The sequence below is a fragment of the Myxocyprinus asiaticus genome, chromosome 44, assembly GCF_019703515.2.
Source record: "Myxocyprinus asiaticus isolate MX2 ecotype Aquarium Trade chromosome 44, UBuf_Myxa_2, whole genome shotgun sequence".
NCBI lineage: Eukaryota > Metazoa > Chordata > Actinopteri > Cypriniformes > Catostomidae > Myxocyprinus > Myxocyprinus asiaticus.
The window spans coordinates 11619460-11647430 of record NC_059387.1 but is presented as its reverse complement, the minus strand read 5'-3'; the positions used below and the strand labels follow the sequence as shown (position 1 = coordinate 11647430).

The following is a 27971-nucleotide window of genomic DNA, read 5'->3' as shown; positions in this document are numbered from 1 at the left end:
AAAATACCAGTACATATTACATTGGCTTTTCTTTAATAAACATTTGCCAAAGGGGGGTTGGGCATCTTGATACAAAAAAAAAAAAAAGAAAAGTTGCTTATCTCCTGGAAACTGGTTAAATGTCTCTTTCCTTTCATTTTACAATGGCTATAGACAAGAACTGGTGGGGAACTGAAGAGAAAACATCTTTGATCCGATCACTTATTCAGTAGATACACCAGCTCAAACAAGGCTAATCACACAAGTGCTATAAGTCTCTCTATAGTCCTTTAAGAGCCCCTCCAGTGAATTTAAACCTTGTGACAAGAGCCCATAATCGTTGAATCATTAGGAGAAAAGAAAATGACCAAAAACAGGAAAAAAAGAGGAAAAAAACACCTTACATTACTGGTCATTTGTAATGTGTGCAGATACAGCACATTATTTCACACCTTTGTTTGTTTCCACCTACTTTATTCAGTAGTGCAAAACATTGTAATACTAGTCTGTCCTTAGGCAATTAAAGGAAACACTAAGGTACAGGTAATAAAAACACTTACCCTGGCATGGTAAATGCACACTCAAAAAAGGTACAATTTTAATTTAAAAGACAGCAGTAGAATAGATTACAAAATCATTTGGAGGGAAAACTAAAAACATTTCTCGAAATGGTATGAGCGGGAAGCGCAAAATTCCCCTCCTAAACAGTTCGTCCCTCCAGTTGTAACCTGAAGCTGTTACTCGAGTGCCCTCGGATACCTTATTATTAGAAATATTACAAATCAAGTGAGTTTTTAGTCCACTTAGTGCTGGCTTGAGGGCAACTGCATCTGTCTTTTAAAGTCTTCCTTCTCTGAGGCATTAGTAAGTTCATTGTGTATCTTCTGAGCCAGTCAAAAAGGGAGTCCTCTGCCCCTCAGTGCCGCTGTGTTCACATGGGAAACGTACCCGAGCGGGAGGGGTGGCGCCCCTGACTGGGATGGTGAAGTCCAGGCTTGGCCTGGAGGGGGCGGGAGTATGGAAGGAGGTGGGGGCCTGGGGCCCACAGGAAGCGGGCTGTGGTTGTACTCAAAGCGATGGTCCTTGTCTCCGCTGAACACCATACAGCCACCTCCAGCGCCTCCGCCGGCACCAGCCGCACCTCCATGAGGAAAGGTCTCTGGGGCGAGAGGTGTGTGGGGCGGCATTCCTCCCCCCATCATGTGGCCGAGGTAGCTATCTGTAAAGCCGGAAAAGGGCGGAGGTGGCCGGCTGTAGTCTGTGGGTCGAGGTGGGGGTGGATAGTCAGGTTCTGGAGGTCTAGGAGCTTCTCCTGGGGCAGTGGAAGAAGGCAGACTTGGCTTGGGCTCAGGGGCCTGTCTGTAGTCCAGGTCTGCACAAGGAGGGGGTTCTGGGGGTTCGGGTGGTCTCTGGTCTGGTGGGAGAATGGACATTGGCTCCAGACCTCTGGAGGACAAGCTGCCACCTTCAGTCACTGCAAAACAGCAGACATGCTTTTAACTTATGTACACTGCAGAGATCTGTCATATAGGAGTAGTTCACTCAAAGAAAATGTTGTCATTATTAAAGTGATTGACTTTATTGAATTATTGAAGTTTCTTTTGTGGAACACAAAGGGAGAGGCTTGTCAGAATATTCAGAAAATCCTACAGTACTTCAGGACTGCAATGCTCCAAAAAGGAAACAAAAACACTAGTGGCCGAACAATATATCGGCGAGAAAGATAAATCGGCTGATATGTGCTATTTCTCAATTATCAGCATTAGCCGATTAGTTTTGCAAGCAGCAACGGCACTGAGAAAAGCCTGTTTGCTTGTGTAGGAGCTGTCTGAGACATGTAAACGAACAATCACAGTGCGTTTTGTTGTTACATGTGATGGTGTTACCATATTCGTAGTTCGGCATGCATTTCAGTCTCTTTAAACAGTACCACAGATGTGCATGATGTGTAATGATGTGCACGGTTACCGTTTCACAAATGGTTAATAGTGTTCTCGTATGGACACAGGAGTAAAGAATGTTTATTGCAATGCAGTTTCCTCAAAAACGTATTAAAATAGCAGCAAATAAAGTCCACAGTGAGCAATGAGCCTAAATAGCACAATACATAGAGTTGAAGTCAGAAGTTTATATAGACCTTAGCCAAATACATTTAAAATCAGTTTTTCACAATTCCTGACATTTAATCATAGAAAACGTTCTTTGTCTTAGGTCAGTTAGAATCACTACTTTATTTTAAGAATGTGAAATGTCAGAATAATAGTAGAGAGAATGATTTATTTCAGCTTTTATTTCTTTCATCACATTCCCAGTGGGTCAGAAGTTTAAATACACTTTGTTAGTATTTGGTAGCATTGCATTTAAATTGTTTAACTTGGGTCAAACGTTTTGGGTAGCCTTCCACAAGCTTCTCACAATAAGTTGCTGGAATTTTGGCCCATTCCTCCAGACAGAACTGGTGTAACTGTTTCAGGTTTGTAGGTGTCCTTGCTCGCACATGCTTTTTCAGTTCTGCCCGCAAATTTCTATCATATTGAGGGCTTTGTGATGGCCACTCCAACACCTTAACTTTGTTGTCCTTAAGCCATTTTGCCACAACTTTGAAGGTATGCTTGGGGTCATTGTCCATTTGGAAGACCCATTTGCAACTGAGCTTTAACTTCCTGGCTGATGTCTTGAGATAATGCTTTAATATAGCCACATCATTTTCCTTCCTCATGATGCCATCTATTTTGTGAAGTGCACCAGTCCCTCCTGCAGTAAAGCACCCACACAACATGATGCTGCCACCCCCATGCGTCACAGCTGGGATGGTGTTCTTCGGCTTGCAAGCCTCACCCTTTTTCCTCCAAACATAACGATGGTCATTATGGTCAAACAGTTCAATTTTTGTTTCATCAGACCAGAGAACATTTCTCCAAAAAGTAAGATCTTTGTCCCCATGTTCACTTGCAAACTGTAGTCTGGCTTTTTTATGGCGGTTCTGGAGCAGTGGCTTCTTCCTTGCTGAGCAGCCTTTCAGGTTATGTCGATATAGGACTCGTTTTACTGTGGATATAGATATTTGCCTACCTGTTTCACAAGGTCCTTTGCTGTTGTTCTGGGATTGATTTGCTCTTTTCGCACCAAACTACGTTCATCTCTTGAACACAGAATGTGTCTCTTTCCTGAGCGGTATGATGGCTAAGTGGTCCCATGGTGTTTATACTTGCGTACTATTGTTTGTACAGATGAATGTGGTTCCTTGAGGCATTTGGAAATTGCTCTCAAGGATGAACCAGACATGTGGAGGTCCATATTTTTTTGTTCTGAGGTCTTGGCTGATTTATTTCGATTTTCCCATGATGTCAAGCAAAGAGGCACTGAGTTTGAAGGTAGGCCTTAAAATACGTCCACAGGTACACCTCCAATTGACTCCAATTAGCCTATCAGAAGCTAATTGGCTAATTGCCTCAAGGCTTGACATCATTTTCTGGAATTTTCCAAGCTGCTTAAAGGCACAGTTAACTTAGTGTATGTAAACTTCTGACCCATTGTGATAGTCAATTAAAATTGAAACAATCTGTCTGTAAACAATTGTTGGAAAAATTACTCATCATGCTCAAAGTAGATGTCCTAAATGACTGGCCAAAACTATAGTTTGCTAATATGAAATCAGTGGAGTGGTTATATAAAAAAAAAAAAAGTTTTAATGACTTCAACCTAAGTGTATGTAAACCTCTGACTTCAACTGTAGATCTTCAAATGATAAAATCTCACTTTAAAGTCAAACAAAAATAAACGGTCATTGCCTGTATGCGCTTTGACCGGGCAAGTTCACATTTCCGTGAGGCAGCAAATGCAAGTATTGTCATGTGAGTGGAGTTTCACTGTTGCGGTTAAATAGCCTCTTCGGGGTGCTTTGATTTTTAAATGGTTTAAAATTAAATGACATTGAACTTGTCTAATTATTGTACATAAATATGCACACCAGAGCAAAAGGGACAAAACACTCTTACCATTTATCAAGTGCTGAAACTTTGCTCAGTGAAAAACCACCAGGAATCATGTTTAATGGTGAAGCATTCACATGAAGTCTCTTATTGAAACCTGAACTTTTTCAGAATGCAGCACAACAAATCAAACCACGCACGTTATAAAAAGTAAAGTTCTTTTTAACTTTACTTGGTGTTTAAAAATGCAGCGATCCTGCATGTGACGCTGAAAGAAAAAAACAGTAGTAATTTTTTTTGTATAGCGCTTTTCACATCACACATCTTTTCAAAGCAGCTTTAAAGACATCCGTCCAGCACATGTTAGAAGTATATAGAAAAACAGCGCAGATGCACACAAAAGCATGTTTAAACAGGCTCTAACTTTGCCCTATACTTGAAAAACTGACCCAAATCCATCCGAAAAACCAGACAGTTTGTCGGAACTTGACAAGTTTGGGTCAGGTAGAAGATGTCTATTGCACATCTAGAATAACCGAATAGTGATTTTGGTATTTCAAAAAGTGGCGTGTCGAACGGTTAAACAAATGTCAACTATCCTTGCACATCCTTAGTTTAAAGCACTCTCTTGTTTCATTCTCTCCCTCTCTCTCTCTCTCTCTCAAAAGTTGCCTTTAACTTTTAACTGACTTGTCTAGTGATAAATAGGCTAATAGTAATAAAACGTAATCATATATCATCTCCAAATATGCAGATTGTAAATCTTTTAAAGATTTAATTCACAAGCCTCACAAAACTTGCACAATTCCAGCGATTTCTTCCAGTGACACACATATTTCTGTGGAGCACTTACAGATCTTCCTCTGAAGCCTGTATTACATCAGCCTATATCAAAACTGTGTCCCTCTGACTCACGAATTTAGCGAGACAGTCAGTCCAAGACTAAAGCAGGCGGTGACCCTGAGGTCAGGAGATTGCTGCTCTCACTGGATCCGCACAAGAGGGTGACTTTAAACCAAAGTGCATCAAGTGTACTATATGTAATCAGCCGCTATTTATGGCATAATTACTGTATAGTGTACAATTTATATATATATATATATATATATATAGGCTACCCTTCTCTCTAGTTATCGGCATCAGCCAGTAAAAAAAAAAAAAAAAAAAAACACCTTTCGGTCGTTCACTAAAAGTCACCATGACAGTACTGCCTAAGACTTGTGTGTTATATTAAGTCTTACGTATATTCAAATTTGGCGCGCTGCAAGCAGTCGCGAAACACGTAAACCAAACTTGTAACTTTTCAATCTGAACATAAATGAGATTTGAGAGCTCAAACGGATTATTGTAAATAATGACTTAATATCGGTTACGTTTTCATACAAAGCGTTAGCATATGGCTTCAGAATACTTGGAATATGGCGCACGAGTCGTATGGATTTTTATGGTGTTTTTTACCTGTATGGAGTTTGACAGCCCACAAGTCACTGTTAGCTTACGTTATATGGAAAACAGCACCTGAGCACACCATCCTGCTGACATTATCCTTTTGTGCTCCATAGAACAAAGTTATATGGCTTTGGCATGACATGAGGGTGAGTAAATGATACATTGCTTTTTGTTTGTTTGTTTTTTTGTCATGTTTGGCTGAACTATACCTTTAAGGAGAAAAGATGGAATCATTGGTTACCTGGAGATACAGGGCTGGGCTCAGGTGGTGGTTTTACCTCCGGTGGCAATGGGGGTGCAGTGCTCCCACCCGCCGTCTTTGCGGTGGTGCTCTCTCCCCCCTCGAACCCGATGACCTCTCCTGCCGCGCCTTGTTGGACTTTGAGAAGTTGTGCGAGGAGCATGGTGACAGCGGTCTGCGTGGCTGCAGCCGAAGCCTCTCCATCAGTCTTGCCTTGCTGCTGAGGGATTGGTGGTGAAGGGGGCTTCAGCATGGGTGGGGTACGGGGTGCTCCGCCCCCTGATGGAGGCGGCTGAGGTGGTTTGGAGACTTTCATGAAGTGGAGGTGGTTCCGGGGGTCTTTCAGACTCTAATGGACCAGGGGGCAAAGCCTTGGTAAGCTGCTGTAGCGTCTCTGGGTTCATTTTAGAGCCCATTGTCTGGGCAAACTGGGCTGATCCCACTGGAGCGCTCTTGGACTGGAAGAGGTTCAAAAGCACAGCCAGCTGTTCTTGAGTCAGTTGTGAGTTGGGACCTTTAGGGTCTAGAGGGTAAAAGGAGAGTGAAACTTTACATGAATACAAGATACTTAATACGGAGTTGGTTTAGTTTTACATTTATATTTTCAACTTGTCCTTTCAATTTGGACACACACTCCAAGAAATGTTAGGAAGGAAGGTTGTAAAAATTTCACATTTTTTAATATACTGTGCATCAAAAACTAAAACTAATTTGTGATCATTATAACATTAGTTTAGTTAGTTGTGAAGTTATGGAAATTGATTGTAGTTTCAGTTTTTCCAGTTATTTTATTCATGAATCTTTATTGTTTGTTTTCATAAATGGTAATAAGTTTCTTGTTCCAAAAGGACACTTGATATTTTGTTCCAAGACTTGTTGCTTCAGCTTTGAAGCAAAGAGAAATAGGTGGGGGTGCCATTAACCAATCAATAAACAATTTACTGCAACAAGTTAAGTCCAAGGGTCCATTTCTGTGTCAGCAAACTTTGTCAAATACTAGCTACTGAATGCTATGAGACATCATGGCTTTATGCATGCTTTTTTAGAAGAAAATGTGAGTGGTGCTTGCCTTTGCATTGCCATGTGGTTGCTAAGGTGTTCTTAGTGTTTTAGTGCATTGCTATGTGGTTGCTAATCTTTGTTAGGTGGCTGCTTACTAGCACAAGACAAAAGAGCCTACATTTCTATTAAATTCTGGTCCCTTAATAAATATGGCTTGATAATAGCACAACTTAATTTTAATACTTACATTTAGGGGTTAGGAAAAATCCCTATTCCCCATTATAAACAAATAATATTAGTGATGCTTGAAGCAAGAATGTCAAACTAACCCAAGACATGTTAAACAGAAGGGTTATAAAAATAAAACCAGGATACATTCTGGTTGAAAACAACTGGTGTATGTCTAGGGTATGTGTGCATAAGGTTAAACTGAAACACAATGATTGACAATAGGTGGATTTCTAGCAGATTATGCAGGTTCCTCGACTGTAACTTACCCAACAGGGCTGCAGTGGCAGCAGCACTTTGCCCTTTGTGTCCTCCAGCAGCAGGGAAGCCCTGTGGGGTGTTGCTGCGGCTGTCGTCCAGACCCAGCTCTTTCCGCGGGGCTTTGGGTGCAGTTAGCTCTTCGGGCATCTGCTTTTGTCGGCGCCGTTTCTTACTCCACAATTCATGGCAGTCCTGCCACAAAGGGAGACTAAAAACAGAGAGAGAAATTGAAACAGGAACAGTACCAGATTAAGCCACAGAAACAGTGTAGTGATCGACTGATATAAGGTTTATTTTCAAAGAACAATGCTGATATCTACACTAAGCGTTTTTAAACTGCAGGTCCCCAAAAAAGGTTTTGAAGATTTTTTACATTTTTATTACTGATTTTTTGTTTTTGTTTACTAAATTTTTTTTTTTTATGTTTGTTGGTTATATGTTTTCATGTCTAAAGACCTATTTATACTGTGAGAAAAGCATGACAGTATAAAGACATATTATTTAAAAATATATGTAATTGAATTTAATATTGTCACTGTCCTAAAAGCAAAAGTAATTATTGAAATATTTTCTTGATTATTTTTTACTTTGTATTAACTTGACAACTTAGAAAGCAGAATAAAACCATAATAATTGTCAAATCTGGATAATGTTTACATTGTTTTTCCTTTTTTTTTCACTTTTTTTTTTTTTCCTTCTCTAAACTTTTCCCCAGACCTCAAGTTTAAAAAAACCTGGTTGTAGGCTAGTTGTCGGATGCATTTTTGCGCCCCCTTAAGCGGTCTTGACCATTGGCTGTTCTAAATTATCAGTCTTTGGCCAATATTCATCTGTGCATCTCTGATATTTACAAACATTTACTCAAAGAAGGTGTTTTCCATTAAAGGGGTCATGTCACGAGTTATTAAATTTTCCTTGATATTTGGATATACAAGAGGTCATTCTACTTTAAAAACACACTGTAAATTTCAGAACTCAAAACTTAATCCTCAAATGCAATAAAAGCATTTTTTTAAACTAAGCAGCAAAAACACCCCATTCTCTACTTCCACGACTTCCCTACATCACTAGGGGGCTCATTCATTCATGATCTCCTCTACAGCAACAACATCAACACCTACTTTAAATCATCACACCCTTGGCCTTGCCCGCTGGCGCTCAGTTCTAAACAGAGAGAGAGCAGGATGAACAGGCCTATTGTGGCCTACTAACTATTCCTGAACACCAAAGGGTCTATACTACTCTGAAATATTTTTGTATATAAACATGCACTAGACAGACATCTTTGACCGATGTCATGTATTTCACACTGCTTTTAAAAGACGCAGTGTCAACTCTGAAAATGAGACTCCATTCTGTTTCATCAGCTGCTCTGCATCTTGCTGTTTTGAGCACAAATGCATCCAGGATGTGCTCTTACCCCCATTTGCGCCATTTTATAATTGTTGGTGTATGTAAACATGCACTAGATGGACATCTTTCAGCGCTTTGATGCGTTTCTGGCGACGTACGCTTCTGTGCAGTGCGTATTTCAGAGTGGATTGTGTTTTTTCGGCTCATATTAACATGGATTGCTTGTGAACTAGTCATAATACGATTCAAGCTTTGCAAAGAACTGTTATTGAAGGATGGGGAAGTTAAAAACACTATTGGACCCGATCACAAAACCGTGAGTAAACGGTTTCATACATGAATATTTCAAATGTTATGACTGTTTGATAGTTTATGGTGCGGCTCTGCTTGAGTGAACAGTTTAATATATTCAGATGAAATGTGTTGGATGTGAGTTGTGTGAAAACCCTGAAATTTAGTTTTATAATGTTGTGGAGCTGGTTCATTCTCTTCTGATTAAGTTTCAAATATATATGGCAAAAAGCTCATACTCCGGTGGGGGCATCTTTTCTGGATCTACATCTTTGAGGAAGTCACTGTTGAGAGCTTGTTCTGCAGTACAGCGCTTGCTCGGGTCCAGCGCCAACATGTGGTCAAACAAATCCAGGGCCATGAGAGGAATACTGAAACATACAAATCAATAGTCACTGTAACATTGGAAGTGATCTCTCAAAATGTCAAACACCCCACACAAAAGCATCTACATATATACCCTGTATTAGTTTCACCCTTGAAGTCATCATCTATCACCTTCCAGAAAGATTTAACTAGAAACTTCAAGCCTTTTAAAACAGACTAAACAGGTTTCATTCATTTCTGAATACTCACAAAGCAAACTCTTCTCTTAGCCTCCGCCGATACTGTTTCTTTGGTTTCATGGTGTTGAAGTAGGGAAGCTTGATGACATCTGGCCACACGGCGGGGCATGGGCTGCCACAAATACGGCTGGATTGCACAGTCATACAGTATCAGTATGCAACATTTTGTCTAAATATGAATGCAGAAAACTCTGTAAGTGTGTTACCTTATCAGTTCTAGTTGCGCTAGCTCCTGGTTGGCCTGAAAAATTGGCTTCTTTGTGAAGAGCTCTCCCAGAATGCATCTGTGTGACATGAAGGGTTTAAAACCTTCAACCACACCTTAACCATCTCAACCACAACCAAACCGCACCTTACACTTTGAATAGAACTGCATTTTTAAACTGCTTTCTTACCCACAGCTCCACACGTCGATGGCGGGCGTGTACCTCTCTTCTCCTAGTAGCAGCTCAGGTGGGCGGTACCACAGTGTTATCACTTTATTGGTGTAGGGCCGGCTGGTGAATGCACAAGACAAGTCAGAGTTTGCTCAGTTTACACAACTCATAACAGCTGGTTAACTTGCAGAATCAAGTAAGATGTTCCTCATGGTGACTTGTTAAATCAGGGTACGTACCTCTCTTCAGAGTTGTAGAGTCTAGCCAATCCAAAATCTGCCAGCTTTATCTGACCCCTGGTGGGTGGCACAAATGGTGAAACAAATCCGATGTTAGATTTAGTAAAGTATAAAGTTATGACTAAAAGTTTCGATTTAGAGTTATGGCCTGTTAATGCTTGTGAAATGCTTAAACATGTCCTCATTTGTATCTAAATATATTGTGCACTAACTTGTTATTGAGCAGGATGTTAGAGCACTTGATGTCCCTGTGCAGGAAGTTCTTCTTGTGGCAGTAATCCAGTCCCTCAAGCAGCTGCCTCATAAAAGATTTGATGTGGCTTTCGTTAAAGTGGACAAGACCAGACTCCAGGAGCCCCATCAGGTCATGGTCCATGTACTCAAACACCAGGTAAAATGCCCCTTTTAGATTAAAATTCAATCATTAGGGAATGGAATAACCTTCAAGAGCTCATATCAACAATAACTTGCCTCCAGACATAACATTTGTTTTTTTTAAACCACACAAAAGGCCATTTCTGTGATACCTTTGTCATTCTTGAAGTCCAAAGCGTCCTCTTTATCTGTGACTATCTCCTTCATGTTGATGATGCTCTTGTGGTTGAGCTGCCGCAAGATCTTGATCTCCCTGATGGCTGTGATGGGAAAGCCTTCCTTCTCGTTGTCCAAACGGACCTTCTTTAGGGCGACCAACTCGGCTGAATAAGCAAGATGAAAAAGACGTATAAGCATTGCTATGGAATCAATAGTCTCAAAATGGATTGGCATACATAAGCATTACTTAGAATTGTAATAATACAATATGAAACTGGTTAACGTCTGTAACCTTGAGTAAAGACAGATGAAACTGCAATATCAGTCATGCTATTAAGAAAGAATTGTGAACAATCTTACCAGTATCTTTGTCCTTGGCTTTGTACACCTGTCCGTAAGTACCTTCTCCTGTGATTCCAATGATTTCAAACTTGTCAACACACCGTTTGCCCCAGTCTATCTCTGTCTCCTTGATCTCCCCAAAGCGTGGACCACAAATTCTGAAATGCAACCATAAACTACATTTGAATATTTAATACTATAATATTAACTAGATAGGTAACATTTTTCCAAGACAAACTTTGATGTTGGCTTGACAAAGCCGTGCCTGAAAGTTTAAACTAGTTTTAAAAGTTTGAAGATTGATAATTTTTCGCACATTACAGTAAGCTAGTTATTTAGCTAGATAGTCAGACAGATCATCACATAGATAGTCACATAAACCATCAGATAGGCCTTTTCACATTTCTGCGTTTCTCGCTTCCAGTGGTGGCCCGCGCAGGGTAAACTTACATCCAGTATCAACAACGGCCACTGAAACATGTCTGCTGAAATCAAGTCTTAATACAAATTAAACAGCGTGTAAATGTTTGATCTAACTTTATGCTTTGTTGGCTAGTTTGGCTACTCTACAGAGCTCTTAAGATCTTAATTATGGGACAAGAACATTCTGACAACTTTGAGGAAGGAATACCGTGACTAAATCCAGCACAATCACTGAGATATTCGAGCTGCTACTAGTCCTAGACTACACCGGTAATAAATAACTTGTAAATTCTCTGTCATTTCATTGTCTGTTTGGGTCGGCTTTGCATTATCGCAAGTGAAAACAGCACGTTGTGTGATGTGAAGAAAATAATCGACAGCCAGCTCCCCTCCCTCACATACCTGCACAGCTCCAGTCCATAATGAGAAGCGGGATAGGGAAAATCATGTCTGATTGCTCGCACCATGGACACTTTCATAAACACGGACACTTCTGTCTTCTCTCCGATATTTTCTCATTCACATGCTTCTGATATCATCATAACACGGAGTGTGGTAAAGTTTCACATTCTGGATAATATTGATTAAACTGTATTTTTAATGTATTTTACACCATGAAGCCAAACCAACTCAGATTTACATCTATCTTTTACATAGAACACGGCTTAAATTTAACTATAAATATTTCATAGTAATTTTAATATCCCAATAAATAAAAGGAACCATGGCTGTGAAATCTTTAGAAAAACATCCCTTTCGTAAGACAAGACTGTTTTGTGAGAAAGAAATTTATTTCGCTAATATTATCACTCTGTTAAAATGTAACAGTCATCTGCTCATAATCAACTTAAAGTCTGTAAATCTGCGCTGGAAGATCTAATGTAGTGCCAACGCCATTTTACACGTGAATATTGTTATGATTGGTATTAAATGCCTTGTTTATTGCACAGTTCCTTATTGCTTTCTGCTGCTCTGTTACGGTGATAGTGGGGTACATTGTGACAATGTAAATAATTTATGAAAATTGATATTTACACGAGGCATGACGACTTGGTTTAATTAATTTGATTATCCATTTAAAGTGCATTTAACAGTTTTGGGAGTTTCATACGAGGTTCAGTGAAACATACTAAAACTAATGAACCTAAATGTATCTAAAACTAATTTAAGATTCTTGTGAAAAAGGCTAAGAGAGAGATTTTTTTTTTTTTTTTTTTTTTTTTTTTAATAATGGTCATTGCTTTGGCAATATTGTACAACAGTTCAATAAAGCTTGTTTGAATTTGAATTTGAGAGAGAGAGAGAGAGAGAGAGCAACTTAAAGCAGATCAAAGGCCTGTTGTGGGTTTGTTTATATTAGAATTTTTGACAGTTGGAGTTTGAATTAACGAGCATTCCGTTAGCCTGTTTGAATATTCTGTCAATGTAAACTGATGGTATTTTTCCACTGATATATATATATAACTGGATCACTGACGCATCGGTAAACTGTCAGTAGAAAGTGAAGCCACTGGAAGTGTTCCAGCGGCCATCTTGTATAAAATATACATAACTCGTTCAGGCTTTCAAGAAACAGGAAAAATTCCCGACTTTATATAAATAATTACATGTGTAGGACATTTGCGTTGTAGGGATATACAGGCAGATTTCAGACATAAAATCTGTGATTGATTAATGTTTACTCACTGAAATTAGATGATTTTCTATTAAATCAATAGGGACATTGGAATGTTTGGGCATAGCAATATGGTGGTGCAGTGGCTTCACTGTTATGACAGCAATACAGTTCTATATTATATCAGTGGATTTTTCCCATTTTTGATCGTTTGCTGTGCGGAAACCATAAGTCCAATCAGTTAGAAAAGACAAAGCACAATATTCCAGAACAGTCTGAAGTCTGTGCCGAGTTTGGTGGTTGTAGCTTGAAAGTTCTAAGAGGAGTTATTGTTTGAATGTTTAGTCTTGGTTTAGGGAATTTGGTAAGACCCTAAACCACATCTGTAGAATATCAGTTATTAGGAGTGATGCTTTCCTCACCAAACACCACTAATAATTCTTTGGTGATTCAATCATGTAGTACTGTGTGTATGTGTGTATATATATATATATATATATATATATATATATATATATATATAAAGGTTGGGAAATGCATCAAATTTTTTGGAAAATTTAGAAATTAAGATGGTTTAACAGAAGAGATTTTTTGACAACATACTTTGGTCTCTTGCGTGGGGTGTGGACCTTTTTTTCATCTGGCGGGCTGGGGGGTGAACACGATGTGATGCCAGGGAGCTCTGGAGGAAGAGGGAGGTCAGTGAGAAGGTGACGGGCTTTCCTCTCTGGTTTCTTCTTTCCTGTGAGAGCTGGTGAAGAGTTCTTCAAGCTTCTGATAAAAATGTAAAAAAAAATAAAAAAAATAAAAAAAAAAAGGCAGACAAAGAAACATCAGTGGGATTATCAAAATATGTAAGATCCAACAAAATGTTCAAGTAGAAAAAACACACGACGTTACAAAGAAGGGTTTCAGAATGAACCGTTTTTGAAGCTTAGTTTCTATAAATTATCTTTTTGGACTGGTGAGAGAGTTCTGAAAGTATATTTTTATAGTACATAAACTGTCATCACAAAGAATGCAAGAAAATGTTATTCCTTATGATACGATCCCTTTAAATAAATATTCAGATGCACTCTTCACTACATGTCTAAACTAGGGATGCACGGATACTCAATTTGTGTGCCAATACACAGATATCCGATTTTTTAATCTGCCAATACTACAGATAATTCTGCTGATACTGATATTTTGGTGGTTTAGCTTTTATGTGCTACCTTGTTTCAAATCACTGATAATTACAGAAATGTTTTTTATTCTGTATGTCTCTACATGTCTTCCATGTTTCAGAGTAACTGGTCTCAGTTATAAACAAAACACTGAAACATTAACATTCTTAACTCATATTAACTGAATTCTGAATGATGAAGCTCATCCCTTTTTAGCTGAAGCAGCCTGCACTTTAGCATTAAAAAACTCATTATATTCCTTCTTGTGTTAAGCTTTAGGATGGGTAATCAAATTAGTTTTGTTAAAAGTTTTAACGATAGTTCCACCTCAGGAAATTCTAGCAATGCAAATTGCAACTCTGCTGCCATTGTCACCCAATTCAAAGTAATTCCACACAAGAGACATTTCCTTTCACACAGCATTAGTTGAAGATTAATTGTCTGACAAGTTTTTCCACCCCCTTCTGACAGGAAATAATCAGCCTTGATCATTGGCTGTTTTTAAACAATCAGCCAATGTCCAAAAGTGCAGATAATTGCTTATTTCAGCCGATACCAATGACTGGCTGATACATTTTTGCATCTCTAGTCAGAACCTCTCTTTTAAAAACAATGAGCCTCACCTGTCGCTTCCATCCAGATGATCCAGGTTGTTGGGTGCCGGAGGGAGAGAGCTCAGGGAGGTGACCGCAGGACCAGCTGCTTTCTCCTTGTCCTTCTCTTTTACCTGTGTGGACTGGCCTCCTTTCTTCTTCTCCTCCTTTACCTTGCTTTCTCTACTGGACTGCGAGGTGTCCAAGATCCTTTTGGCAGGTCTATCCACAGGGGATTGTGGCTGACTAGTCACAGGAGTTCTAGGGCCTTTCTCAGACACAGGTGGTGGTGAGGGAGGTCTAGTGTTCTTGGCTGAGTGGTTTGTGATGGGGCTGGGCTGTGGGGCGCTGGAGGTGGATGAGGAGCACTTTGTGGGGGTTGAGGCGTTGCTGGAGTTTTTGACGCGGGCAGCCTCAGCGGCTTTAGCTTTCTTCTGCTTGCTGAGTTCAGCGGCCAGGCTGCTCTTCAGGGTCAGTGTGCTGGGGGAGAGGCTGGATGGGCGGCTGCGGGAACGCGAGTGGCGGTGGCGACTGCGTGAGCGAGAACGACGCGACGACTGGTATGGGCTCCGGCTACGTGATTTTCCTGTCCGTCTAAGAGAGAGATACGACATCAGATGAGATAAATATCAGAACATATGAATTTGTGTGCATGACTTTCTCTCTTCCATGCCACACAATACAATAAAAGCAGCAGACTTGTGCTGATATGACCATATATTGCAAAATATTGTGAGCAAAGGTATCAATACTTTAGATCTCTGTATCGATATTTTATTGATCTACTTGTGTATTCATATCATGACCAAGACTATAATAATGAGGTTGTCTAAAAAGCGCAAACTCTGAGATTGGTGATTCTCAGTGTGGTCAAATCCGCTTCTATGGGACATGGGAGATTGAAAAAAAAAAAAAAAAATCTTGTTTCAACTTAGTATTCATGCTGCCTTCAAATTTTAAGCAATGTCAATTTAAGAGGGAAAGTTGTTAAAACAGAACAAAGTTGAAAAAATATTACTTGTTAAATGAGCTTAAAGTAGTAAACTTGACTTTCTTAAGCTGGCTCTACACTAGCTGATTTTTCCAATGATTTTCAGCTGTTAGCTTCATTAACAATCAGTGGCCAGGCAGAGGGAGACAGAGCACCAATTAGCACCTCTCAGTGGGAGGTGTTAATCACTTGACTGTCTGGACTCCCAGCTGAGTTAATAGTTTGAAACACTGAAAATACACATCCGGCTTGCTTGAAATTATCACTGGCTGTGGGGTGGGTGGAAACACACCACCAAGACAGTGACCAATGAGTGCAATTCATGTATACAGTGTTTTTTTTACCGGAGGACAGAAGCGATTTTAAACTGCAGAAAAAGCATGCCATCTGGATAACGTCCGTGGACAGAGCATTTGGAGAAGTTTATTGCTCTTTGGAGTCAGCATGTATGTTTGTATGTCATATCTCATGTCATATCATGATAAATAAAATAAATAAAAGTGGTCGGAGATTGCTGCCGAACTCAACGTACATGGTAAGGAACCGTTTAAATATACAATAACGATTATGAGTAGCCAGGTTGTAATTAATATTTATACTACTGCTGTAGTGATGAGGCACAGAACAAAGTCAAAGGCAGTCGTTAAGTGTGACACCTTCCCTCTGTTTTTAATCTGTAAATGTGATGGGCTCACTGACTAGGAGGGCAAGATTAGTGAAAACCACCATTAAGTGTGACACCCCCCACCCAATTTGAGTTGTTCCAAGTCTGCTAGTGTAGAGCCAGCTTTAGTGCAATCTACTTTATTCTAATTTAATTCAAATTGAATACAGAAGTTAAATTACTTATATTAACATTTAATACAATTGATAATCATAGAAGTACTTAGGCCCATTCCAGTGTCCGAGGTAAAATAAACTGCCATTTGATGCTAAATGGCCAGTTAATGTTTAGAGACTAACATCCGATCACTCTATATCACTTTTCACCTATCAGGCCAGTGCGAGCCAGGGCTATCAACTGGCTAGCCGGAGCCAATAGCCTCAGACATCGAGCCCAAAATCGATCTGCGTTCCCACCATCGGGTCAAAAGCCCCACAGCGCTTCACTAAAACCCGCCCTCAATACGCCACCCTTTTGTCAAACACCCCACCTATTCCACAAGCAAAAGGGAAGCTCAAGCTGAGGTATCATGTTATCTTGAATATTGGGTTTATATCTTTTGTAAACATTAGCTAGCTAGCAAGATAAGTTAGCGCAAACAACTCACCGAGTGTAACTGCCATAGTGTCCCGAGTGGTCTCTCCACTAACAGCGGGACAATGTCCCAGCACCCCGTCCATGATCTTGAACCATGGAAAGTTCTTTCTTTGGGCACCGCTTTGTCCATAGTGCATTTTGACAGATTTGTACTGTGCCACAATTTTTTTTATTTTTCCAGAATCTGTTATGTTGCGCACGGTGTACGCAATCTGGAAAGTTCGGCGAAACACACCTTTGACATTGAAGGCGCCTCAATCCCCAATTGGCCATGTTTGACCTAAGGGTTATCAGTGAGCCAAAGGCCATTGGCAGTGAGAACGCAACTGGCCCTGGCACGGACTAGCACGCCCTCATTTGGCCCGATAGTGGAAACGTGGCTTATCATATTCAGACTTAAGTCCCCAGCACACTTACGGAGAAGTTATTCGTTTAGAGGTAAAAAGAAGTTCTAAAAAGCTGAGCAACTACATAGTGTTTGCGAAAATTCAGACACCCACCAAACCACTGGGGGAGGCGTTTAGAGTAGCATTTAAATACGAGGAAGCTTAAGACCACATTTAAAACAAACTTATATGACATTAAAATGTGTTAATGACTTCATGCCTAATTGTATTAGGAATGCACAGTATATCATGGACAATATATTATATAACCATGAAAATCAAAATATGATTAATTATCGCCCCATCAATGGAATTACCACTGATATTTTGACCGATAATTAATTACGGTTTATTTGCTTGTGGCTGAGATTCTCTGACTGCCCGTGGCTTCTTTCCTTCAGGCAGAGTCTCAAGCTACAGTGCCCATGTGCACGCGTGTGCATGTGCAAGTGAGAACCAAAACTCATGTCATTCTGTGAGGATTATTTCAACATCTCTGCACCTTGTTACATTGTTATGGGGCTGGTTTTAGTCATCTGCTGTTAGTAACGACATGCTATTTCCCATATTCTGTTTGTTTCATGAGGCGATAAATGAGAAACATTATTTGGGGCAATCATTTTCGTGAATTAATTAATAAAACAAACAGAATGTGGGAAATACCATATCGTTATTTACAGCACAGCATTGTGATTAAAACAAGTCCAAACACAACCTAACACAGTTCATTTATCTTGAAATAATTCTCACAGAGTGACTCGAGATGGCTAACACACTAGTTTGTGAGTGAAATGAAAGTGCTTGTATTTTATGAGTTTAGACTTTTCAAACGTTATGACTCATGACTGTTACCTATTCCCCTTATGATTGTTGCGTTCACATTTCATAAGTTATACAGTGGAACTGTCAAAGATGAGCTCTGTACTAAGCGTCTGTGAATGACACGTGCATAAGAGCAATGCCACACACACACCTAACACAAACACAATCACCGCTGTTCTCGCAGTCTGGCTGCTGTCTTAAATATCACACTATGTATCCAGAGATTAGGGTTTGTATTGTGTGTTTTGTTGTATGTTCGTTACATGCTGTCTATCGTCTCATTTTTGTTTAAAGCATTATTGCAGCTGTTTGAAGTTCATTATTCTCTCCGTTAGTGAGTCATCAGGATTACCGTAAACACTCATATAAATGGGCACCATATAATTTATGCAATTGTGTTGTCATTTATTTGTCATTTAAATCAGCATACATCTGTAATATAGGCACATTTCTGGTTCATGTTACATCCGCAAAACTTTAAATAGCAGCAAGTCCAAATTCCACGCTTTTAAATAACACATTTTTGAATGAGAAGCTTTTAATGAATTAGCTAGCAGTTCCAGGTTAAAGGATTAAAAAAAAAAAAAAAAAAACATATATATATATAATTATCGGTATCTGCAACAATGAGCTGCAAATTAACGGTTATTGTATCGGTCCAGAAATTCCATATCGGTGCATCCCTAAATTCTATGAGTAGAATTCACACAAGATCAGTGAAAGAAGCTGATTTAACACTTTATGATGAAGTAATATAAAGTATATGCAGGGTTTTTTCTGCATTGAAAATTTTTCGGAGGTCGCCAAAGTTACATTTCCGAAGTTTCGGTCTCTGCAGAACAATAATGGCCGTTTCTCAATCTGTGGGTGTTTTCAAATTGGGAAGGGCATTTTTCAGCTATCCATTACAAGTAGGAAATCTCAATGTAGTAATCAGTGGGCGTTTCCAAACCAGGATGGGCATTTCTGAACTATCCAATGAAATTAGGTAATCTCAATATAGTAGGCAAATCGTGTAAAGCGGTTGAAAAACACCCATGCCTTTTTGAAAATGCCCACTGATTGGAAAATGCCTATTTTTGTTCTGCAGAGCCACAAGTCTCAAATTTTGGACCGCCGAAGCAAATTTTATTATATGCATCTTGCTTTCTGAGGTTTATAAGCACTAAATATGCTTCTCATGTGGAATGCGATTGCGCACGGGGTGATTTAGGACTGGTTTCACACACGTGTTGCGAAATCAACCCGAGAATCACTCGTGCAGGTGATGCACACTGCTCTATCCTCATGTATCTCTGGAGCACGCAGATGCGTGCAAGCGTGTCAACCAGGCTTCCCTCACTATGCGGGCTCCAGTGACAGGATAGCACAGAGTGGATCACATGGCTTCCCTCGATATGCGAGCTCCGGTGACAGGATGGCACAGAGCGGATCACACACGATTAAACTGGGCTTCCATCGATATCATGGCGCAGACAACAAAACGTAGGTGACCCATTTGAATTTTACATGAAAATTCCCTATTTTAAAGCGCTGTGGAGCAATTCAACCATTTAAAATGCCTTGACTGCTCCGACCTTCTGAACAGCACTTACGAGGGAAAGAGAAAACAACTGCCCTGCACCAGCATCAATTACAAGACTTTTCACATCTACACTAACATTTTTCAGTAAACTGTAACAGAATTTTTCATTACAACTGTGTCAGTTGTATTAGAAAAAAAATACATTTTTAAATGTGTTTAGGCCATTATTGTTTTCATACCAAATAAACTGTTTCTACCTAACCACTGTAATGAGGAGCCAGCCATGGTCTTTCCTGTGATTATGGAGCTACAAATGCAACTGTTAAACAATGAAAGAACTATGGTAAACATAAGGGCAAGTACAATGTAGAATAAAATTCTGGATCTTTCTACATTTTGAACAAAGTCATGTGTAATATTGTAATATATTTCTTGATTATGTTTGAGATTAGGAAACAAACTGGTCTGGTTTTGGCTTCAGATGTTCCCAGAATCAAAATTATTCCCAACTCATTAAGAGTCTGAAAAGAGGAAAACAATATCTGTTATGGAGTAGGAAACAAACATTTCCTGTATAGAAGAACAATCCCAAATCAGTAAAGTGGTTTACTCATGAATATTATATTTAGGCCTAGGTGTTAAGTTAGTTTGATTTCCCGCAGCACACTGAATTACAAAAGCAGTATGTAAATGTAATCTAGATGCTCAAATGATCAAAAATAAATAATATTCATTACAAACATGGAATGCAACTAAATATCTTATATGCCAGATGGGCTGGTTTGAGTATTTCTGTAACTGCTGATCTCCTGGGATTTTCACGCACAACAGTCTCTAGAATTTACTCAGAATGGTGCCAAAAACAAAAAACATCCAGTGAGTGGCAGTTCTGCAGATAGAAATGCCTTGTTGATGAGAGAGATCAACAGAGAATGGCCAGACTGGTTTGAACTGACAGAGTCTACGATAACTCAGATAACCGCTCTGTACAATTGTGGTGAGAAGAATATCATCTCAGAATGCTATTCTGAGATGCGGGTTGGCGCTGTTTTGGCACGAGGGGGACCTACACAATATTCGGCAGGTGGTTTTAATGTTGTGGTGTATATCATTACTGTGACATAAAATTATTAATATCCTTCAATAAATTTCAACAAATTATCACAAGTTCAGCCAACAAACACTTGGATAATCGAGTTCTCAACATGATTCACCCAGGGCAGTTATTCTAACTCTACATTTTACGTTATGATAACTGAAAGGCAATATATTTGTTTACAGTGTAATAGTGTGCTGCTTCAAACATCAGGTTATTTTCCCCACTATTATACAGTATGAAAGCATGAAATTAGACATTCATTAAGCACACTTTTCTTTTTTTAAAGCAAATTTGAAGGGATAGTTTACCCAAAAATGAAAATGTTCTCATTATTTACTCACCCTCATGATATGACAGGTGTGTATGACTTTCTTTCTTTACCAGAACACATTTGAAGAAAAACAGAAAAATATCTCAGCTCAGTAGGTCCTTAAAATGCAAGTGAATGGAGATTTCTCTTTTGAAGCTCCAAAAATCAGTCAGCATAAACATCATCGATACGACTCCAGTGGTTAAATTAATGTCTTCTAAAGTGATATGATTGCTTTTGGTTCGAAAATAAGATCAATAGTGAAGTACTTTTTTTTTTAAACTCTAAATCGGTCTCTCATATGGCGTACTCTCATTGCCATGATACCGAGGTAATCTCACGTACTCCACTCGGTTGAGACACCATTGTAAGTAAAGAAACAGATAAATACAGACCTAAACCAACCAAGCTACTGTACAATGTTCCTCCTCCTTTGTAAACAGCGCTGCTCTTCCAGCTGTGATGCACACATGTCAGTTCTCGTGCGTTTCAAATGCCAATGCGATTGTCACATGCGTACACAGTGTTTCCCACAGGATTTTGTGAGACTGTGGTGGGTGGACCTTGCACCCTCTAGGGGGGTCTGAGGGTGCTTGCTCCCCCGTAAGAAAATGTTGTACATTTTAAAGTTAAATGCATCAATCTGGTGCACTTTGAGAGCAAAATTAAGAGGCTAGATCTATGAAGAACTGTGCTCTTGTAAACAATTTTGTGCTCTAGTATTAATTTAATCATAAACACATTGGTTGTATAGATATGAATTGTGATGACATGGCAAAAATAAAAAAAATAAAAATAAAATAAATATCACACCCACAAAGCACAAATTCAAAGGGTCAAAACACAATATCGACTACAGCATACATTTGAGCCGGGGCTCGACATTAAGCATTGTCATGTGCTTGTCTTCCGGACAAATAAATTGTTCATTCACTTGTCTGAGCAAAAAAGTTACTTGTCCGGAGAGAAAAAAGGACATTTAAGTTACATGCTCGAGTAACATCAAAGTGTGTGTTGTATATTTTACTAATATTATGACCGATGCCCAAGCTACTAGTGTACCAATGCAATCAACTAAATTATCTGCGACAGAAATGTAAACTGCACTGGGTAGAGGAGAAGGCTATTGTCATATGATAAATATTTTATATTAGGTATGGTAGTCAATTAAAGAAAAGCCTCCATTGCCATCATTTACAGCAGGGATGTTCATAGTTCTATGGAATGAGATCTACTTTTTCATCATGTTATTGCAGTAAGATCTATCATGTACAATAAAGGCAATACATTATTACAATACCAAAATTTCAGTAGTCGGTAGTGAAATTTGACGATTCTCAATTCCAGCTTCAAAATCAAAACCACACTAAATAATAACACTAATATGTTAATTATGGAAGAATGGTTTCAAGTTCTTAAGTAATCATTCAAGACTAGTAAACATTCAGTAATAAAATAACAATAAACCAGCAAACACAACATTAGAGATCTTTTGTTATTATGAGAAGTGTAAAAATATTTTCGGTTCATTATGAAACTGTGGCGAATTAGACTGCCACAGTCTAGGTAATTAATGGGAAACACTGCCTACCGCTGCAGAACGGAAGCATGATTTAGATTAAAAAAAAAAAAAAAAAAAGTCCTTCAATATTTATCTTTTTTCGCACCAAAAGCAATCGTGTTGCTTTAGAAGACATTAATTAAACAGCTGATGTCGTATCGATGATGTTTATGCTGACTGTCTGTGATATATGGAGCTTCAAAAATGGATCACCATCCACTTGCATTTTAAGGACCTACTGAGCTAAGATATTTTTCTTCAAATGTGTTCTGGTGAAAAAAGAAAGTCATCTGGGATATCATGAGGGTGAGAAAATGAGAGAATTTTCATTTTGGGGTGAACTATCACTTTAAAATGTAGAGATCAGACATAGGCTACTACATACATTTCTTGTACTTATTAAACCATATATGAATTCGGTTACCATGATACGTTGCAAGTTGCGTTTTGAAGTGATCTGACAATCTTTATATCCTTAAAACTTATGAATCTGCATTTTTTTTTTTTTTTTAATGGCTGCTCACACACCATTTGGCATGTTTGTTATTATGAATTGAGCATTTGCAAAGGAATGAGAAACTTCCTATGGCCTTCATCCTAAAACTCAGTTTACACTGAACTCTTGCTGAATTCACTATCATAAGCAGCAATAGGGAAACGAACCACATTTATCTGTTTGCCTGAAGGTGAGTTTGTGAACACTGCCTCTGCTGTTTGATAGTCTAATCATCTTATGGCAAGGTAGAAGAAGCCATATAATAATTAAAAAAAATGAATCATCCTATGAAAATGCAGCTGTGGGACACAGCCCTATTTACACCCACAGAAAAAAAACAGGTGGGTAATGTGGGAAAATGTGTCCTTTAAACTTCACTTTTGACAAATGTTTTCAGTTTCTTAATACGTGGGGTTGAAAGGCTTGTCACTCAAGACAACACCCAACATGTTTGATGCTTCAATCTTCAGTGTTGCTCAAGGCCTGGTGTTGATCACTATCTGATTCACGTGAGCAGAGCCAATTGGCGCCACGTGTGCTGGTCATTCTTGTTACATGTCGTAAGAGCCAACCGTGGGTGGAGAGCCAATTTTAAAGTAAAGAAAAAAGGGAAGAAACAGGAAAACAAAAAACAACAACTAAACGTTCATTGTACAGTTTCATCACGATCATTTTAAATAGTTTGAGCACACTGTTAAGTGTTCGAAGTGAGGTCAAGTTAGTTCCTCAATCACATAAATCACAACTGAGCAACGTGACAGACTACCGCCATGTGCGTCCACAACCGTTACAAAATAACAGCACAAGCAGACTGCGTTCTCATTTCGATTGTATCTCATATCTAAATTGAAGTAAAAGACATTTGAGTTAATTCTGTACATGAACACAAGACTGGAGTTTTACTTTCGCAGGCCCTCGTGTTTTACCTCCCACAACTTAAGTTATAAAAAGTCCAAATTACACCAGTGAAACTAAATGTACTGTTTCAGACCCTTGCAAACAACTCCATTTGTATTTGTTAGCAAAAAGCAACTTGCCCTCGACGCCAAACTGTTCCAAACGCATTGTTTTGCTTCTCACATAAGTCAATTTTATAAAATAAATAAATATATATTTTCCCATATAAAGGCTTACTACTGTAAAATCAATAAAATCTGTGGGATTGCTTAAAACAGTGTAAGCTTTCTGTCATGTCACGTTTAAATGACAGTGGTGGGGTGTTTCTCAAAAAAACCCGTCAAGAAAATGTCGTGGTCCTGTATTACATAGGCCAAAATCCAAAGAAACAAGTTATAGTTTGCCTATTTTTACGGCCATTGTGATTTTTTACACTGTGGCATTATTTTTATTTTACCCCCGAATTCTCATTACCGCAACGTGAAAAAAACTATGCATTATTAGTCTTTACACATCACCCTCAGAACTTCCTACATTTTCGCTGATTTTAATTGTAAATAATAATAATAATAATAATAATAATAATAATAATAACAACAACAAGAATTGTACAACACTATCTTCTCTCTTTTTTTTTTACTCTAAAACAGTTATAAAAATAAAAAAATAAAAAAACCATTAATGTTATGGTAATGACAACCATCGTTGAATACACTAAAAATATTTTAAATTTTTTGCAATTTATTACATTTTTTTTTTCGCATTTCAAATTTGTAACCAAATTCCATCGAATTGAATTGCGTAATCTTAAACAAAATTAATATTTATCAAAATTAAATGAATAAAGTTTAAATTAATTCGAGTTTTATTAATTTAATTTAGTTAAAGATTAATTTTGTTAAAGATTACGCAATTCAATTTGATGGAATTTTGTAATAAAACTCATAGGAATAGGCGAAAATATTTTTTAATGTACAATGTGAAAAGTAAATCGTCGGGACGAGTTACGGTAATGTGAAAAGATAGATAAAATGTCCTGAAAATGTCACAATGCAATAAATAAATAAATCTGTATGGACCCAATTGTATACTTAATATTTTATGCAATTATATCATATATAAATCACCCGGTGGCTAACACCACGATACCACGCTAAAAAGTTACCATAGCGGATTTTTGTTGGATAAAGGTTGACCCTGGCCCTCGCAAACAAATAAAAATAGCTGTCCTCAAAAACAAAACAAGTACCACCGATAGCCCTGTTGTCTTACCTGACGTCCGGGCTAGGGCTCCTGGAGCGTCTCCGCTGGCCGTACGGGCTGGAGGTGAACTCGCCCTGCTCGAAGGGACTGTGTCGGCCGTAGCTCGGAGACCTGCGCCAATACGGGCTGGACGGCGAGCGCTTCCTCTTATTACTCAAGAACGAATTACTCGGCGACTTTGAAACGTTATAGGCACCGTACAACTCTGACTCCCGACCGTAGTAGGTCGAGTTAGGAGACTGTCTCCTGGGGCTTTTCCTGGATATAAATGGGAAGTTTGTATTAGGGGACTGGTATCCATAGGAGTACGAGGTCCCGTAGGGACTATCCGCCGCTTTGAAGCTCGGACTGCTTCTCCTGTAGGCCCTGAGTTCTTCCCGGTCGTCCCTGTAGGCTTGTGGCGTTTCCCTATACGCAGAAGGGGGGTCTTTCTCAGACTTGGACCTGCTTTTGTGTTGTTTGGACTCCCTTTTGTCTGTTTGGGACGAGGCTGATGAAGGCTTCCTCCCGTTACTGTCGTGATTTCTCACGCCGCTGCGGGATTTGAACGCCACGTCCCGCTCCTTCCTCTTCATCTCCCTCTCCGGTCTACCTCTCTCTGCCGATCCGCCGCTTTCTTCCCTCTTCGGGTGAGAGGAATTGTGCCCTCTCCTGCTCCTCTTGTCCGGCGTGGAAGCTCCGCCGAAGCTGGACTCCTGGAGCTCGGCTTCGCTCAGCCGGTCCACAGGCGGCGTGTCGGTTCTGGGTGACGGGCTGCCGGAGAAGCGCTCGGACTGCGAGCTCACATCATCATACTCCACCAGAGTCCGTACATCCCCGTCATCGCGATCATAAACCACCTCTTGCTGTTGCCACAGCTGCTGCTGTCTCTCCCGGGCGTGCTTGTGTCTCTTCCTCCGGGAGGAGGAGGACGATGATCGTCCCTTCACCCGATGCCTCTCCCGGTGGCCCCCGGTCTTACTCCGTCGCTCCTCTCTCTGGCTCCTTTGTGCCGGCGGGCTTCTTCCCCGGCCTTCGCGGGGAACGATCTCCGGGTTAGGCATTTAATATTCCACTTTGATCGATCTGAAATGCGTGTGTTTCAGTCCCCGGCTAACAAAGCACAACATTTGAAAGCCACTTTTAGCACTACTGTAGCACAGTTAGCTCAAATAGCACCACTTTCTCTTTCTGTGTGCTCACACACCGACCAATCCCATCCAGATCACACCGAATCCAACGCATTTAACCACCCCGACGCACATCGACCGAAAATAAATCCTTGAAAGGTCAGAAAAGTCAATAAAATGCTCGGCGATGCCGGTCATAATCCAGTTGCGCGCATATGAAGAAAAGATTTTGTTAGCCAGCCTCTGCTAACTTAAGGAATCATCCGCACAACAGCCTTTAAATCAGCCTCCATGGCTCGGATAGCGATGTCCCCCCGGTGACGAGTTAAAAGCGACTTGTTTTCAGCGCCTAAAGAGGTTTCCCGAAAGAAAATCCTATCGAAAACGACAGATTAATCCACACATACTTGTGCGGGGCTCAAACTTCTTGACGCCCTCTCACACCGACTCACTAACAAGGAAGTAGCACGCAGGCTAGATCAGTGTGGAGTTCACTTCTGCAGATTCCACAAAATGTAAATCCAACGTAGCCCAACATTTTAATTAATGCATCCTTTTTTAGTCTAAATATCATCTAAATTAAAAACAATTAATAAATCAACGGGTTATGACAGTAAATTCAGTTGTTGTCATTCAATATAATCAATAAAAGTATCGAATCAAGCATTAGTAACCGATCGCCACCGTTTCTGCCGCCTGTAGGCCTTTGCTCTTCGAGGCCTTCAATCAATGTGCTCCAGCTGTCTAAAGATTGCAAACAGATGCCGCTGGCAGCAGAGGGCGCCACCACGTGTCTCTGTCCATGTGAAAATGGATCCCTGTAACAGTTAGAATTCTTAGTTGTTTTACAGGCCTTGGTGGCTTTAGTGATTGTAACTGTGCAAATAACTATATACATGTTCTGTGATATCAAAAAGAATGTATATTCCAAAAGATGTTTAAACCTCTCGAGCAATGTCTTATCTATAGACTGACCTTTGGTATAGCAGATCAGCAGTGTACTGTATAAACAGTGTTGGGTTGTAACCTGAGACTATTTAACAGAGACGGGTCACTTCTATTAAAATTAATGGGGGAAATTGGAGCGCCGAACGGTCAACAGATGTAGATAGGAAGTCCCGCCTTACATGTAAAAGAGCCAATCACCTTTTAGATACAGACAGCACCTGTCAATCAACTCGAGAAGATGCACGCGCATTAGCTCGACAAGCGCTTATTAAAGCTAGCACCATCTTTGATTTTTAACGGGAATGACAACGAGGCTGTGTGGATGTACAGTTTCTTTAATGGCACGAACAGCATAAAGCTGTATAAAGCTCCTAGATCACATCTGATTTTCCACAGCTATGTTGTCTGGAGTTCTTTGTCTACTTAATGTTCTTGGAAAGATAATTTATCATTTTGTCCAAGTAACGATCCAAAAACACTTTAAACTGCAGAACAGCCCATTGAGGAGACTGTACACCTATCCCTCACAGCCTTGTTGTCATTTCCATTAAAGATGGCTTTCGGCGCTAGCGCGAAAGGTTTATATATATATATTTTTTTTTTTTTTTTTTTTTTTTTTTTAGCTTAATCTGAGGTAAAGAAGCACAATTTATGATTCCAGTGTTGTCAGAGTTTACTGATGATTTGAAATACTTTCTTTGATTGTAAT

At 39.5% G+C, this 27971-nt stretch overlaps 1 protein-coding gene across 1 annotated transcript; it reads right to left on the bottom strand.

The window, feature by feature from the left end:
* Positions 1 to 16: 16 nt before the first annotated feature.
* LOC127434718 (cyclin-dependent kinase 13-like) lies at positions 17 to 26757 on the bottom strand. The gene is given in 15 exon segments (XM_051687639.1): positions 17 to 1453; positions 5602 to 5920; positions 5922 to 6124; positions 7101 to 7300; positions 8976 to 9107; positions 9313 to 9429; positions 9509 to 9586; positions 9698 to 9799; positions 9919 to 9975; positions 10131 to 10320; positions 10446 to 10616; positions 10813 to 10952; positions 13436 to 13603; positions 14625 to 15188; positions 25215 to 26757. Coding segments are annotated over 15 exon segments (4056 nt in total). The 5' UTR covers positions 26249 to 26757; the 3' UTR covers positions 17 to 872.
* Between the last annotated feature and the right edge of the window lie 1214 nt (positions 26758 to 27971).